General features: G+C 37.3%; 1 protein-coding gene across 4 annotated transcripts in view; it reads left to right on the top strand.

The window, feature by feature from the left end:
• The window catches only part of QSER1 (glutamine and serine rich 1), a 46,442-nt gene extending 31,582 nt beyond the window's left edge, over positions 1 to 14,860 (top strand). For all 4 annotated transcript variants that reach the window (XM_040608239.1, XM_040608238.1, XM_040608240.1 and 1 more), the window contains 6 exons: positions 4,289 to 4,500; positions 6,107 to 6,244; positions 7,513 to 7,610; positions 11,379 to 11,531; positions 13,002 to 13,097; positions 13,698 to 14,860. In XM_040608239.1, the coding sequence (XP_040464173.1) occupies positions 4,289 to 4,500; positions 6,107 to 6,244; positions 7,513 to 7,610; positions 11,379 to 11,531; positions 13,002 to 13,097; positions 13,698 to 13,838 (838 nt within the window). In that variant the 3' untranslated portion in view covers positions 13,839 to 14,860. The remainder of the gene's footprint in view (positions 1 to 4,288; positions 4,501 to 6,106; positions 6,245 to 7,512; positions 7,611 to 11,378; positions 11,532 to 13,001; positions 13,098 to 13,697) is intronic.
• The last annotated feature ends 1,008 nt before the right edge of the window (positions 14,861 to 15,868 follow it).

Raw genomic sequence — 15,868 nt, 5'->3', positions numbered from 1 at the left:
CAGTATATTAAAAGTGCCATGCTTTCTTCTTAATCATGAAAAGTTAATTTAGAAACAAAAGTTGATTGTTGAAGCCGGTTTTTGTAGGGATGTTTTTCTCCCTTTTGTATGTCCTTGCACACTGAGGATGTTTTAATATTCTTATTGTACCTTCCCTACCCCTTTCACACTGCCCTAAAATGTCTTATCACTTTGAGTCATCCCATGTACCCTCTATCCATGCCTTAAAATCAGTAATTTCAGTAGTATTGCTTTTAAACCAAGGATAAATAAAACCTGAACAAGTCACTCTGGAGAGCCATGTGTCATGGTTTAACCCCAGCCAGCAAGTAAGCCCCACACAGCCGCTTGCTTACTCCGCCCCGCAGTGGGATGGGGGAGAGAATCAGAAGAGTAAAAGTGAGAGAACTCATGGGTTGAGATAAAAACAGTTGAAGAGGTAAAGAAAAAGCTGCACGCACAAGCAAAGCAAAACAAGGAATTCCGTCACCACTTCCCAGGGGCAAGCAGGTGCTCAGCCACCCCCAGACAGCAGGGCTGCATCACACATAGCGGTGACTTGGGAAGAAAAAGTGCTGCACCTCCAAGCATCCCCCCTTCCTCCTTCTTCCCCCAGCTTTATATACTGAGCATGACGTCACATGGTATGGAATATCCCTTTGGCTAGTTGGAGTCAGCTGGCCCAGCTCTGTCCCCTCCCAACTTCTTGTGCACTGCTCAAAAGTCCTTGACTTAGTATAAACACTACTTAGCAACAACTGAAAACATCAGTGTGTTATCATCATTGTTCTCATACTGAATCCAAAACACAGCACTGTACCAGCTGCTAGGAAGAAAATTAACTCTATCCCAGGTGCAACAGGGACAGTATCCATCCCTTATTCTATATTATATGTCATGTCCAGGTACCACGATACCCAATACAACCCACTTAATTGCCATCACCTTTCCTGTCTTGATATATACACACAGATATCATTCCCTTAGTCTATGGGCCATGCCTCTAAAATGTTTGCTGAGTTCATTTAGTCTATGACTTTGGGCTCCATCTGTCAAACTAGTCCTTGAGGGCAAGAGCTGGTGTGTGATGTCAGGCCCTTGCACGCTAAAGGCAGTTCTAGTTCCATCACCACTGCATTTGTCAAGATTCTATCATCCAAACTAATTCTTCATTAACCTGAATAATTTTATGATGTTACCATTGATAGCACACATAGCAACTATTGTAGTGATGACATACAGTATTACGTAGCAATTAACATCATACAATTTTAAGTCATTGGCTATTCTCACCCAAATCAAATCCCCTTGAGGTACACACTGGAATTCCCCATCCTTCCACATTACCCACCAAGTGCACCCAAGTTACAACAATTTAAAGGTATTTCCATTACAGTCTCCATTCCCAGTCCCTTTGAACCAGACTGTCAGGTTTAACATAGCAATGAATTCTCCTTGCCTCTGCTCTGACTTGGACTTACCACAGACTGCAGTCCCTCAGAGGTGTATCTACTTCAAGTGGAGCCTTATCTATGAGCCACAATCTTTTGAGGTGCTCCAGCATGACCTCATACACAGCTGCTGATGCTTCAAGCTGTACCTGCTGCAGCATGGGCTGATCCTTGGGCCACAATCCCTCCACAGCTGTACCTGCTGCAGCACAGACATAACCACGGCCATAGATGCTTTGAGATGTACCAGCTCTGCATAGGTTTATCCATGGCCACATATGATTTGGGGCATCCTGCTGCCATGTGGACTCATCCACAGGTCACACAGTCCCTTCGGCTGGACTTCCAACCTGTCTGGTACAGCAGCACAGAAGCAGTAGCGATGCCCTGGCCATCTGCCAGCCCAGGCATGTCACCATTGCTTTATCAAAATGTTCCCAGACACAGCAGAGTAAGACGATAAGCAGCACAGCAAGCAGTGACAGCAAAAAGCAGCCACAAACGAGCACTAGACTCTTAAGATACAGTAAGGCAAGCACGCCGCGTGGCAAGCACAGAAGCCTGTCAATTAATAGCTAAACAGCAATAGCAGCTATAAACTTGATCTGGCACATTCCAATCAAATCTGTCATTATCTCAAACCCTTTGAGCCCCACGTTGGGTGCCAGAAAGGACTGCTGTCATTTAACCCCAACTGGTAGTTCAGTCCCACGCAGCCACTTGCTCACTCCCCATTAGTGGGATGGGGGAGAGAATCAGAAGAGTAAAAGTGAGAAAACTTGTGGGTTGAGATAAAGACAGTTTAAAAAGGTAAAGAAAAAGCTGCACACACAAGCAAAGCAAAACAAGGAATTCCATCACCACTTCCCAGGGGCAGGCAGGTGCTCAGCCACCCACAGGACAGCAGGGCTGCATCACACATAGCAGTGACTTGGGAAGAAAAAGTGCTGCACCTCCAAGCATCCCCCCTTCCTCCTTCTTCCCCCAGCTTTATATACTGAGCATGACGTCACATGGTATGGAATATCCCTTTGGCTAGTTGGAGTCAGCTGGCCCAGCTCTGTCCCCTCCCAACTTCTTGTGCACCTCCAGCCTACTTGCTGGCAGGGTATGAGAAGCTAAAAAGTCCTTGACTTAGTATAAACACTACTTAGCAACAACTGAAAACATCAGTGTGTTATCAACTTTGTTCTCCTACTGAATCCAAAACACAGCACTGCACCAGCTGCTAGGAAGAAAATTAACTCTATCCCAACTGAAACCAGAACACCAGAACAGAAAATAGGGCAAACATGGCATGGCTTTGATTATTCTAGTAAATATACTAGTGGTGCTGCAAAATGCTATGGCTGTGTCTCTCACACAGGTACTTTGGCTGTCTATGAGATTCCCTCTGTCACTTTCTTCTGATAAGGTTTTCACTGTCATTCACTTGCTAAGGGTTTTGCTGTGGCATTTTGTGTTGACCTTTGATTGTGCTTTTGGAAAAGCTTGCAGGTTCTGTATTGTACAAATTCATCCTTTAATGCTTAGTTTATTTTCTCTTCTCACAACTTTAGGTGATATCTGAAGGTTTTCTTTATGGTTTTTCAATAGTTATAATGCAGTTATATTTTCTCTTTCTATTGTTAGTAAATAGTAATGACAAATTTACAGTGCTTACCATTTAGGAAATGACTGTGGTTTTAAGTCTAGTTTGCTCTCAAAGAAAGCAATGCCATCAGATAATCAATTTTATAAAATAATTAAAATCTACTGAAAACTACGTAGGATTTTGATGCTCTTTTTTTCTTGGGCTACAGATGGCTGTTCCAGAAATGTTCCTCCAGTGCTCTGAAACAATCCTGTCTTTTAACAAAACATGATCATGATTAGGTTGCATCATATGATCTTCTCTCAGTGCTATTTTTTGCTTTTATTTGTCTTTACCTGATGTTTTTACTGCATGATGTATTTCCGGAGAGCAGTCAGATTCCACCTCTGCCTTTGTTTCACTAAGCTGGATTAATCAAGGTCTTTCAACTTCGTCCTTCTCTAAGGCAGGCTTTCAGTTCCTCCAAGCATTCTGGTATCTGTTGTCTGCATTTTGGTTTCAAATTGTCATCTTTGACAGATGACTAGAATTATTCTCAGTGTTACAGAAGATATTAACAATATTTCTACAGCACATTTCACTGCTTTCCCATTTGGACAGAAAAATCGTGGCTGACACTTCCGAAAGTTGTATTACCTGCCGTATTCTCAAAACTGCAGTACATTATTAGTCAAAAGGTGTATAACTTTGTATTTATGTTATTGTTTCCTGCTTGTTTTCCTGTTTTGAGTGGTGGGAAGATAAAGGACTTGTCTGGTTTCTTATTCCAGCCCTCAAGATCCTGCATCTCCTGCATTTTTACCTAGATAATACTCTCCCCCATCTTTGTGTGGATACAATATCCCAAATTCACTTTGTCAGTGAATCACATTGATAACTAATATTTGTTCAAGTCTGTCAAGTCTAATTTTTTTCATTAAATAAAAAATTTTAATATTAGCTCCAGTATCCTATAGCTCATAAATTCTACTAACATGGGGTAATTTAAACTTTCTGTGCCTGTTTATCTAGTTATAAAATCAGAATATTACTTGATCATAGGTAGCTGAGAATAATTGTTAAACATTAAATCAAAAATATAGTAGTATAGGGCGTATGATCTAATTCCTAGTTATGTGTGACAATGAAATAAGTATATATTCTATGGGGAATACATTCTGATTAAAGGAGACTATAGCTATTTTATTAAAGCCAAAACTTGTGTGGTAATTATTTTCCTAAAGATTGTCTTCATACATTGCAGGACTATTCATTGCAAACCTAGTAGTAGCAACAACAAAACCCCTGATCCACCAACACCAAAACCAACAGCAACAAAAGTCTCTTCTGTGAAACCCAAAGCTAAACAGCCAAAGGTAAAGGCTGAACCACCACCAAAGAAAAGGAAAAAGTGGAAAGAAGAATTTTCATCTTCCCAGTCTGATTCTTCACCTGAGGCCCAGAGTGATGAGGAGGGTGAGCAAGATAGTATTGTTAGCATCTAGGCCCGTTTGAATGTAACTGAAAATAGTATTACAAAAATACGTGGCTCCATCTTGCTAATTTTCTTTAGCCTCAAAAAAAATAATTAAACTCTGATAGTGCCATGCAAAATTGATTTCTTAAAACTTTTCACTTGTTTGTGTATGAACAAATGTGTGCAACTGAAGTTATCTCAAATGTAGTTTTTCAGTTAGATAAATATATTTTTGCTTGCTTTCTAAGATGGATACAATTGTAAGAGGAGGAGCTGATTTGATTTTTTAATACATCTCAAGAACTGGATTCTTCATTAATCTTCCATTGCAACTCCATGTCATGTCTGAAAAAAACATTCCTGCAGTGCCTGTCTGCAGGCAGATGTGGGCAGAACTCAGATCTTGCTGCTGTTTTTTCAAAACCCAAGGAGAAAAAGCAGTTGACTTCTTGGCTGTTTCGTTGCTTGTCTAAATGCCAACTGTTCAAATGTAGCCTGCTGAGCAGATTTGCTGTTAAGGTGTTCATGATGTCTTGGAACACTGAGATACGATGTTTGTAGTAATTCTCCAGAACAGAAAGGAATTTTTGAAGTACACAATGTTTATAGAGATTACCTGTGATAGCAGATTTACAGTGAATGTTGCAGGTTTTTTTGTTTACTTCCTGTATGTTTAAAGTTAAGCTGAGTAGTACCCATGCTTTGTATTTCTGCATTTCCAAAGCATGTTTGCCTCCGTCACTAACTATAGGTAAGCTTGAGCTGGTGTACTGGAACAATGCCTCTGCTAAGGGCAACACCTTTAAAATACTATTTTTCAAAAAAACTTATTCAAATAACCATTAATACATACAAGTGTCCATATTTAAAATTTCAGGTAACCTGGTAATGATAGTCATCCACAGAAATGTGGCTATCTGAGAAAGTTTAACAGCCTTGCTAGCTAAGTAACTGTAAAATATTGATACCGTACATGGAACCTATAAAAAGCTCCACAATGCTTACTAGTACTGATGACTACTCCATCTGCACGTTTAAAATTGCTGTCTATGAAAAAATGAAAGCTTCCTCAGATTAAGTACAAATATGCCTACATTGCTTTGCTGGTAAAATTTGGTTTATGTGTGTTTTGTGAGTTGGACAATTAGGTGGAATTGACTTCAATGGTATGCAGGCTTCCAAGTGACATTAGTGCTTTTGAATGTTTTTCTGTTGGATGACTTCAGGTTTTGCGGTTTTAGGAGGTACTTACATTGCCATGAAACCTGCAGTTAGGGCGCTGTGCTTGACTGAACTCTTACTCATTATCCCTTTTCTCTAGTTTTTCATCTACAACAATAGAAAAATTTAAATTCCCTAAAACATTATAATCTAAATGCTATACTTACAAGTAATTGTACGTGTTTCTACAAAAAATTGTACCATTGGTACCAGATTTGGTGTTTGTACCTGTTTTGAGTATTATTTCTGGTTGTATTGAGTTTTACTCTCTTGGGATACCAGTAGGGGTCACTTGTGTTTTAAGAGAGAGACATTTGGTTTTGAAACACAAATATTTGCAAGATATTGAAGGAAGAAAATCATTATATTCTGATTAATTTTCAGAGGTTGTACCTCCAGCTCCCCTTGTGACTCGCTTTTTGAACACAAGAGCTATGAAAGAGACTTTTAAGAGCTACATGGAGTTGCTTGTTAGCATTGCCTTGGATCCAGACACAATGCAAGCCTTGGAAAAGAGCAACGGTACAGTATGTTTTTCTTAGATTTTAAGGTTATTAATCAGTAAAGCAAATGTGTGGGGGTTTTTTCTTAAAAAAATAAACCACCCGCTGAACTTTTAGCTACAGACCCACATCTGAAGAACACTATGCAAATTACTTAGATGTGCGTATATTTTTTTTTTGCACTGTCTCTTTGAATAATCAATACTGTTTTGTCTGCTTTGTTACATTAGGCTTGTGCTTGTGAACTGAGCTCTTTGTTCCTGCTTTTACTGTCTTTTAAAATCTTAGCAGACATTTATTTCAAATTACAGTGTTTCAGGTGTGTGTTTATTTTCTTAGGAAAAAATACTCAATAACTATAAGTAGTTCTGATTCTTGCTACTATTAAAAATTCTGCTTTTCAAACCTGGAAACCTTAAAATTATGATCAGACAGTTGTATTGCACTTTGAGGAGAAAATGATCGGACTTCTGTAACAAAGTACGCTCCAGGAAACAAGTCACAACTGTCCTATTTCTCAAAATGTAGTAAAATACTCATGTATAAAGATACATGTCCCAAAAGAGCAGTTACTTAGTTGCAGGGTATTGCTTTGTACTGTATTCTGTTTGCCTGTATTAAAACTTCTGTTTTCTAGACTCTCCTGTCCTGGTTTGCTCTGGTTGTGCATCAAAGCACACTTACCTCAAGGTTTCATATCTATGCATTATGTCGGTAGTCCCACTAAAAGCAAAGAAATTGACTTCATAAATAAAAGACTCCATATTGTGCTGTAAATTTTCATTTATGGCCTCATGCCCATGTTCAAATGTATATTGTGCAATTTGCAGTGGTTTATTAGTAAGCACTTCCCTCAATTTCTTTTGTTATAAATGCGAGCAGGGTCATCTCTTGTAATATGGAATAGTGAATGTCAAAAACAGTACTTGTCTTCATAAAACTGTCAGTTCTGTTGCACAGAAGAGGATTATCTTGGCAATGGTTTGAAATAGTCTCTTAAGATTTATGCTCTATATTGCTTTATCTTAATTTTTTCCTTTCAACAAAGAAAAGTCAGAGAAGGAGCAGGATTGCAGTCAGCAATTAAACTGCATAATGCCTAGACCAGTTTAGCAGGCTGATTGAAAAAAAGAGATTTTTCTCTCACATTTGACAGTTTGTGTGCAAATTGCAATGGTTTTTACTTCCACATTATATTTTAATGGGTCAAAGTATAGATTGAATATGAATCTCATTACTGTGTGTCTCAATAATCCGCTGCTATGTTTTTTTATGCGTGTCTTTTAGATGAGCTACTTTTGCCTCACATGAGAAAAATTGATGGTATGCTGAATGACAATAGGAAAAGGCTGCTTTCCAAATTACGTTTGGATCATACTTTCAAGGTATTCTCTTTTAAATTCTAGAATTTTTAAAGTAATGTTATAAGTAAGTCATTGAATGCGTACCATGCAGGCACAACTTAAAACCCAGAAGGCTTATTTGTAACAGAAGTGAATATGGATTTGAAAGAGATGCTTAAATTCTGTGCTTGTGTGTGGCATTTGGAGAATATTTTGTGATGGAGGAGTTTATACTGCAAAGGTAAAGTTTTAGTTTTACTCCCCTTGGTTCATTCTCAAGCGTTGTTTCTTTTAAGCTTCTCAAGCTTGCCAAAAGAAAATCTATTTCCTTTACTTCTAGAGCTTTTGGTTAAGTGATCGTATTGCCTAGAAATCTTAATAAAATTTTACATGAAATAGCTATGCGGTTCAGAGATATCTGAACTTCTTTGAACTAGAGAACATGATCAAAGTAGTATAAAACCAGGACAGAGGGGCTCGAGAATAACTCATTTGTGCGCTCTTTCATTATCTTCAGTGTGGAAGGTTGGGAAAAGTGCGGATAACAAGCCCATAGTACAGCACCTTTGATGTGGTAATAGCAAACTGGTCTGGATGTGGACAGGGAAGAGAGCAGCTGTACCATTTCAGTAGAGAGAAGGTGGGTGGTTCCTACCATTCCCACCCACCCTGCAAGCAACAGTGCAGATTTCGAAAGTGCAGTAAAGTGAATTAAGGTTATTTTCACTCACGTCTGAGAAGTAGTTGTCAGTGTCTATAATCAGACTGATTAGTTCTTGTAACAGTTTTAAGACCAACAACAGTAAAGCAGACCTTTATAAACACCATCGGACCAAACTTGCTCTTTCTCCTGTTCCCTTATGTCCACAGTACAAAGACACTTGGAGAATTAGTTGTCTCTCTGTATCGCTGTGTGCTTATTTTGGAGAGCTAGATAAAGAGGGAGATAATAGCAGACTTGACAGTTTTGTTTTCTTACCATGAAATCCTTAAAAGATTATTTTTTTTTCCACAACCCATTCCTGGTAAGTCTTGTGGGACACTAATTGACCTTGTTTCAGGGGTGAGAACATCATCAACCAGTGAAACAGCTTGAATTCCCATGATTCTTCAACTTTTTTACTGTTAGTTATGCTGTTTCCCTAACAGCTGTACAATTTGTACCTGCCTGAACAGAATTTCTTGTGGCTTCCTTCTTACAGTAGGAATCATAGTATCGTTTAGGTTGGAAAAGACCTTTAAGATCATCGGGTCCAACCGTTAACCCAGCACTGCCAAGTCTACCACTAATCCACATCCCTGAGCACCGCATCTACACATTTTTTAAACACCTTCAGCGATGGTGATTCCACCACCTCCCTGGGCAGCCTGTTCCAATGCTTAACCACCCTTTCAGTGAAGAGATTTTTCCTAAGAAGGCATGGGGAGGGCTGTGTGGGGAGGGCTGTGTATTTTCAAACCATACACAGAGCCTCAGAGAAGTAGCATGTATTAACCCTCCATTTTTGGTGGTAAGAGTTTTATGTTAATAGTTATTTCTGTAACTGCTTCTTTTAGACCTGCCTATGCAGAGAAGGTAGGCCACATTAAGGTAGGATTCAGATTTGTAGAATTCTGGTTAAGTTCACAGTACACACAAAGTGAGAGGTAGCTTATTTGTAGTTATTTGTAATTACAGCTGCTTAGTCAGTTGGCATTTGTAACTAATAGCTCTGCTGTGTGTTCACTTAGAAGCAGATTATGTATCGTATCTCTAAAGTTAGCTTAAGCCTGTATTTCATTGTGTGATCTGCAAGAAGTTAACGAAGTTACAGATGTAAGGAAGGGATCTGTGATGTAAATGGCGAGACAAAAAAATCTTTTATGTTTGCATTCTGGTATGATGGTACCAACTTGTGCTGTCCTTGTGTCAATATTTTGGATAAAAGAGAAACATACATTTGTCATCATAAATGTTTGTGTTGGTTAGGAAAATATGTTTGAAACTCTTTAAGATTCAGGTTAATCTGATGATTAATACAGGAGACTCTGCTTCTGTTCCTGCTTTAATCAAATGACTAGTTCAGATATTAGAGCTGAATGAGGCACTGAAGAAAGCAGTAAGTGAAAAATACAGTTATCATTCACAAGTATCATTCAGTTTGAATATTTTTACTATTCTGAATTGATAAGCATTGGATGCATTTAACATTTATTTTATCCACTGGATACAGTTAATACAGGATATTTTAGCACTGTATTACAAACCAAATTGGACACTGAAGTTAGCAGTCAGTGTTTGATAGTTTTGCCTTTAATGTTCTTTATAGTTCTAAGAGTTTATCATGTCCTTTGGATTATAGTTTTTTATACACAAAATTAGAAAATATTGCTGTTGCTTTAATGGAAGCTTGGTAAATGAAACAGCTGAATTGTGTAAATTTAATTTGGAAATAATTATCACCATTTATGTCTTGTTCTTTCAAAGATGTGGAAATCACTAGTATTTTCTTATTCATGCCAATTCCAGTTTGTCTGTTTTAGGTCAGTGGTCCGGCCATGTAGACTGTACTGGTTAATAGGAATTCTCCAGAGGAAGGCAGAACGGGCCAAAGCCCCTTGACACTCAAAAGTCAACCTTGAGGAAGGCTATTACAGTGGATAGAAAACCTAAATAATTTAAACCTGTTGAATTGGTTGTTCCACTTTGAAAGCATTGCAATGAATATTGTATATGGACAGGTTAGCTAGTTGAGGTTACTGTTACCACTATGTGACTGTCTCTGTGCAGTAGATTTTATAGCTTTTTACTGAGAGGGGTTTTTTATAAAGCAAAATGTGGCTGAAGTGCTAAGAAATTATAGGCAAGATAAAGATAAAGAAAAAAAAAAGATAAGCACATAAAATGCTAAGAAATTATAGACAAAAGAGGTTGTTGAATTCTAGTACTGTATGTTAAAAGAAAATACAAAAACTTAGTCAACTTTATAATTTAGCCCAATAGTCCAAATTAGGTCCTTGAACTGCAGTATTGATACATTTATCTGTATGCCTGATTTTCTTCCCTCATACTGGAGTATAATACAAAGTTTTATATGTTCATTTATCTTGAAATATTTTTTTCAGGACTGGATTATATAGTGTAACAGAACTATTTTAAAGCAGCTACTAACATAGTACTGTATTTGTACAACAAAATTGTATTAAAATTCACTCATGCAAATAATGTAGAACTCAAGCTGGTAGAAATGCAGTTCGTTCTCTCGAGTTAATATGTCTTTGAAACTTGTGCTTTTTTTGAACTAGCCATCTACTTCACTGTGCATGAGGTTTTCTCCCTTACAGATATGACAAGATGTGATTAATATGCACTTTGCAAAAGCTGGGATAAAACCTGTGAAGGTATTTAGGCACCCGATCCCTGCTATAATTGGCAGACTTCCCATGCGTGACTAGGCATGAAGTACTTAGGCATCTCCAAGTAAACTTGGCCTTAGAGATTCTTGGGTAGAAATAGAACGGAAAGAATTTTGAAAGGTAAAAATTGCTTAGTGGAGCCCTTGTTTTGTTCCTTCTAATGAAACAATCACAGATGATAATCTGAGAAACAATAAAAGTTTCTGCTCATCTTGAAAAATCATACACCAAACTGTGTATGGTTGCTTGATCAGGTTAACCTGCTGTTATCAGGTCTTTGTGGAAGAATAAAGTATCTTATAATAGGCTGCACTCTTAACTTTTCAAAGGAAAACTGCCAATTTATCAGCAGTCTGGGTGACTGGCTATTCTTGATTTTTTCATAATCCTTTTTCTTTGTATGCTCTGTTCAAGAACGCTTTGGAAAACTTTCCCGAACTGACAGTGATCACTCGGGATTCTAAGACAAAAAGTGGAGGAACGTCTGTGTCTAAGATCAAAATGAATGGTAAAGCTTACAACAAGAAAACACTGAGGGCTTCTAAATCAACCACTAAATTAGCACAGGTGAGTGTTCAGAGAATTTATTGCTGCCACCATCTGACTTCTGATACGATAATCACATTTATATGAAATACTGTTTCATGTATTGGGTTTCTTGGTAGATTTATCAAAATATAAAATCTTTGTTGAGTGATGTCCTCCTTCTGTTACAAGGGAATGTTAAAAAACAGTATTTGAAGCAGTACATTAAATCATTGTTTAAACTCATCTGTGAAATAGTTATATTCCAGTAGGGAGACTTAAATTTTGTCTTTTGTAAATAATTATGAAAGTAATGAATTTTCATAAATAATAAATAATTTCATAATTATTCCCCTATTTAAATTCTGTGTTTAGACCCAAGTGCACTTATCGTGTATGTTTATATAGGAAGTCTTCTGCAACAACTACTCACGATTGCAGGAGGATGGAAGTAGTGGTACACTGCTTCTCTTACGCAGGCAGTGGTCGGTAGGTGTAGTCGGGTGGGAAGGGAGAGGCGAGCTCTGCAGTTGCTGTGCTGCTCACCCATTGTAGCCTGCCAAACAGCAGAGCCCTGCTAGAGCCCGTGCTGCTTCTGGACCTGCCAGAGCAAGGGCTGAACTTCAGACCCGGTTTCTGCCTAGCAGTCAGCCTCCTGGACTGTTGCTGAAGCAGCAACATTTTGCCTTCAGCGTTGCAGTTGTGGTAAAATCACTGTGTAGTTCATAATGATAACAGTTTCTTAAACTTGCTGCAAAATCTCTAAAGTGATACAATGGCTTCTAGATCAAAAATGCAAAATTAGTGTTAATACTGTAAAACCAGAAATAATACTTTAAAAAAAATCAGTTCTATGTTGCTCTTTTCCTTATTTCCATCAGCAGAATGAATCTGTGTATCTTACATTTTAAAAAAAAGTTTAAAAAAGTAACATGGTAAAGCTTGAGCTGTACACATTGTTTATTTCCATAGTATTCAAAGGGAACACTATAACTAGATTTTGCTAGGTCCTGGCTCACATAGGCTTACCTCCTAGCAGTAAATAGTGGCTAGACAAACGACCTGTAAATATAGCCCACACTCATATTTCTTGGCAGAGTAACGTAAGTGTTAGATAAGTATAGATCAGCTTTTCTGAAGCACAAAGGATATGCTTTTTTTGCAATGATACCCATCAATGTGGTAGAAAAATAGTTAAGCTTTGGTAATTCTTGCAGTAGTTCTGGAGAAGGAGTTGTCTTACTGTTTCAGACTTGTAGTGCGTTCAGGAGGATCGAAAGCATTCTCAGGCCTAGTTTTGATAAAATAACATTGTATGGAAAGTGGAGATAGGAGGTAATTTTGATGTAATGTAAATTATAGTGTACCAAAATATATCAAAGCAATTATTTGAATGAAGTATTCCATTTCTGAATTGTTGAGGAAAAAAGTCATTTATAGAAGAAAATGTCCATCATATCTCTGTCTTGGAAAATAACATGAATTTTCCTAAAATAACTCTTCTTTTTGCAGGAGTTTACGGTAGATCCAGAAAAAATACAGTTGTATTCTTTGTACCATTCACTCCATCATTACAAATATCATATATATCTAACGTGTAAAGAGGAGGTAAGTATTGTTCTTTTTGAGATACTTTTACATTCATTGAGACAATTTATTGAGGGAATTGAGTTCAGCGAGAGGGGCTGTGCTTTTCTTGGTAAATGAGTATGGATTGTGGCCTCCTATTTTAATTAATTCTTTATGGCAAAGAAAAGGATAAGCTGAGCACGTGTGTTGCTCCTAATGGGCACTACTGCCCAGAACAATCAAATACGAGGCGTATAAGGTTTGTGTGAAATCAGTTTGCCTCAGGATAGGTAAGCATTCTTCACTGTTAGCCAAAATAAATGAAACAAATTATATCAGTGTGTGTAACTCCTCAGATCTAGAGGCTACTGTTTGTCTTAGAATGCCCACTCCTTTATTTTTTCTGCAAATCCTTGGTGGATATATTCCAGGTAGCAGAAATACAAGAGTTGAGCTGAGTTGTTAGGAAGTGTATTTTTTATGGCATTTTTCCTTGGTTTTAAATTTTAAACCTTTTCTTCCAAAGAGCGTTTGTATTTAACTGCAGAATATGATAAAAATGAAAATTCTGGAATGTTGGCAGCCTAGAATGTGTATGTATCTCTCTGTCTTTTCCCCTCCTTCTCTTTTTTTAAATAGATTTCTTCTGTTCAGAAGAAGAGTGCAGATCTAGGACAGGAAGACATTGTGCAGCTGTGCATGAAAAATATAAAATGGGTGGAAGATCTTTTTGAAAAGTTTGGTGAACTTTTGAATCGTGTCCAGCAGAAATGCTCGTAACAGAAATGCATCCCAAATCTCACATTTTTCTACAGCACTAACCTGGTGGAACAGAAAGCTCAGAGAAAGGCTCTGATTTCTTTTACAATGCCAGACTGCGTTCTTGTTTGTAGCCATTTTTATTTCTCTTTATGGAACTTTGTGCCTTGGCTCTTGCTAAGGAAAAGTGATGCTGCCAGGGAAATCAGTCCTTTGGAGATACGGAACTAAACATAAACCTAACCACATTTTTAACCTGAAGAATTATTTTCTATTTTGTAAACTATTGGATAACTTAGTTTTATTTTCAGAAATATTCTTGACAAGTGATAAAGCATGCACTACATATACTTTTTTCTTTATTGCTAAAAAGATAACAACACTTAAAATACTACAATTTTTTCCATCTCTGACTGAGCAACAGAAAAGTCAGCGTTGGGGTGAACTAATTTTTCATGTCTGGCCACCAAATTTAGAGTTTTGTACATTTTGTGAACAGAGCCGGAGTGACATCACTTTCTGCATAATATTGCCATCATAAAATCCAGAAATGTCATTATGCTTTATGGACTCCTTTTACTATTGTCATGTTCAGGAGACTGAACATGGAGTTGGTGCAATCCTATGACTGCTTTTTGTGTCAAATTATATTGTAATGAAAGACAATGACCTTAACTATTTTCCCTGTTTTGAAGAAAAAAAAATATTTTCCTTTATACTGTGTTTTTTTTCTTTTGGAAAAAAAAATTCAATTGTACATTTTATCTCACTAATAGTTGTATTTTTCACAGAGAAAATATTGTGGTTAAAATTGCTACATGTATCTTTGTAATACACTTTCCATTGTTTTCAGTAAATCCTATTCATTTATATGTTGATTTCATATTGTAAGCTATATATCTCAAGGTAACCCTTTTGTTTATACAGGTTTGCTTCAGTGTTAACCAGAATAATGCATACTAGACTAGTTTTGCTTTAAGTGTAGTTGTGTTAGACACTGCAATTATTTTCTGATACGTGAAAATAAATTTCTTACTAAACTAGCACTTGATTAACTGAGAGTTTAAATGAAGAGCTACTACACTTTATCTTCCGTCAACAAAGATTGATGATTGAATAGACTATATGCAGTGTTAAACACAGCTTACGTAATTGTTTGTAGAATTGGCAGTTGCAGAGCTGTTCTCTTTTTGGTGCCTTTTAAGTCTTCAGACATCTTTGTAGCTTTTTTTTCCCCTCCAGTTTGTTAACAGTAGTGCCACTAGTCACACTCAGACAATGAATGTAATGGGCTCTCATCAGGAGAACATTTTCTTTAAATTTGCCAACAGAATGCCTTACTGAGTCATTCAGAATGGATACGTATACTATTGGCGTCCTGAAAAAATAGTCATGTTGGTCTTTTTTCAGATCATGTAGGAAAAAAATTAATTCCTCTATCCTTTCACTGCCACTTAGTGCCTTAATTTCAGCCAAGAACGCAGGGTTCACTATTCATTGGCCAAATGAAATAATGTTCATTGCCATGTGACCTTTTTTCCCCTTATCTGTTTTGATCCTGTTTAGTTGTGAAATATTCATTAGACCTTAGGACTATGAAGAGTTTAATGAATAGATGTGAAAACGGAATGATTTGATCTTAAGTAATCAAATAGAGGTTTGAATATTAAAGGATGTACAGAATTTTAGCTGATTAGTTTTAGAACCTTATAGGATGTTTACCATATTTCCAAAGCTTGTCATCTTTTAAAAGCAATAATTCTCCTTTACAATTTGTATGCAGGCAACAGTGAACAGAAATGGGTATGTGCCCCTGCCTTGTTTAAAGCCTCCGAGTAGTGGTTTTGCTTTAAAAAGGGAGGTCACTACCATGTTGACAGACTCATCATGCTACTGCCATGTCTACTATAATCGAGGAGGGTGAGATGGGCTTGGGTTTAGGAAGAAGGTGCAGATTGTTGGAGCAATCGTGAAGCTAATTCGTTTTCATGGCAGAAAGAGGGGTAGCCACAGTTGCTGTTGTTTCAGTCGTATTGTGTTGAATCTGGTAG

Source organism: Falco naumanni, chromosome 10 (genome assembly GCF_017639655.2).
Source record: "Falco naumanni isolate bFalNau1 chromosome 10, bFalNau1.pat, whole genome shotgun sequence".
Lineage (NCBI taxonomy): Eukaryota > Metazoa > Chordata > Aves > Falconiformes > Falconidae > Falco > Falco naumanni.
The sequence above is the reverse complement of the archived record's forward strand: the minus strand, read 5'-3'. Positions and strand labels throughout refer to the sequence as shown.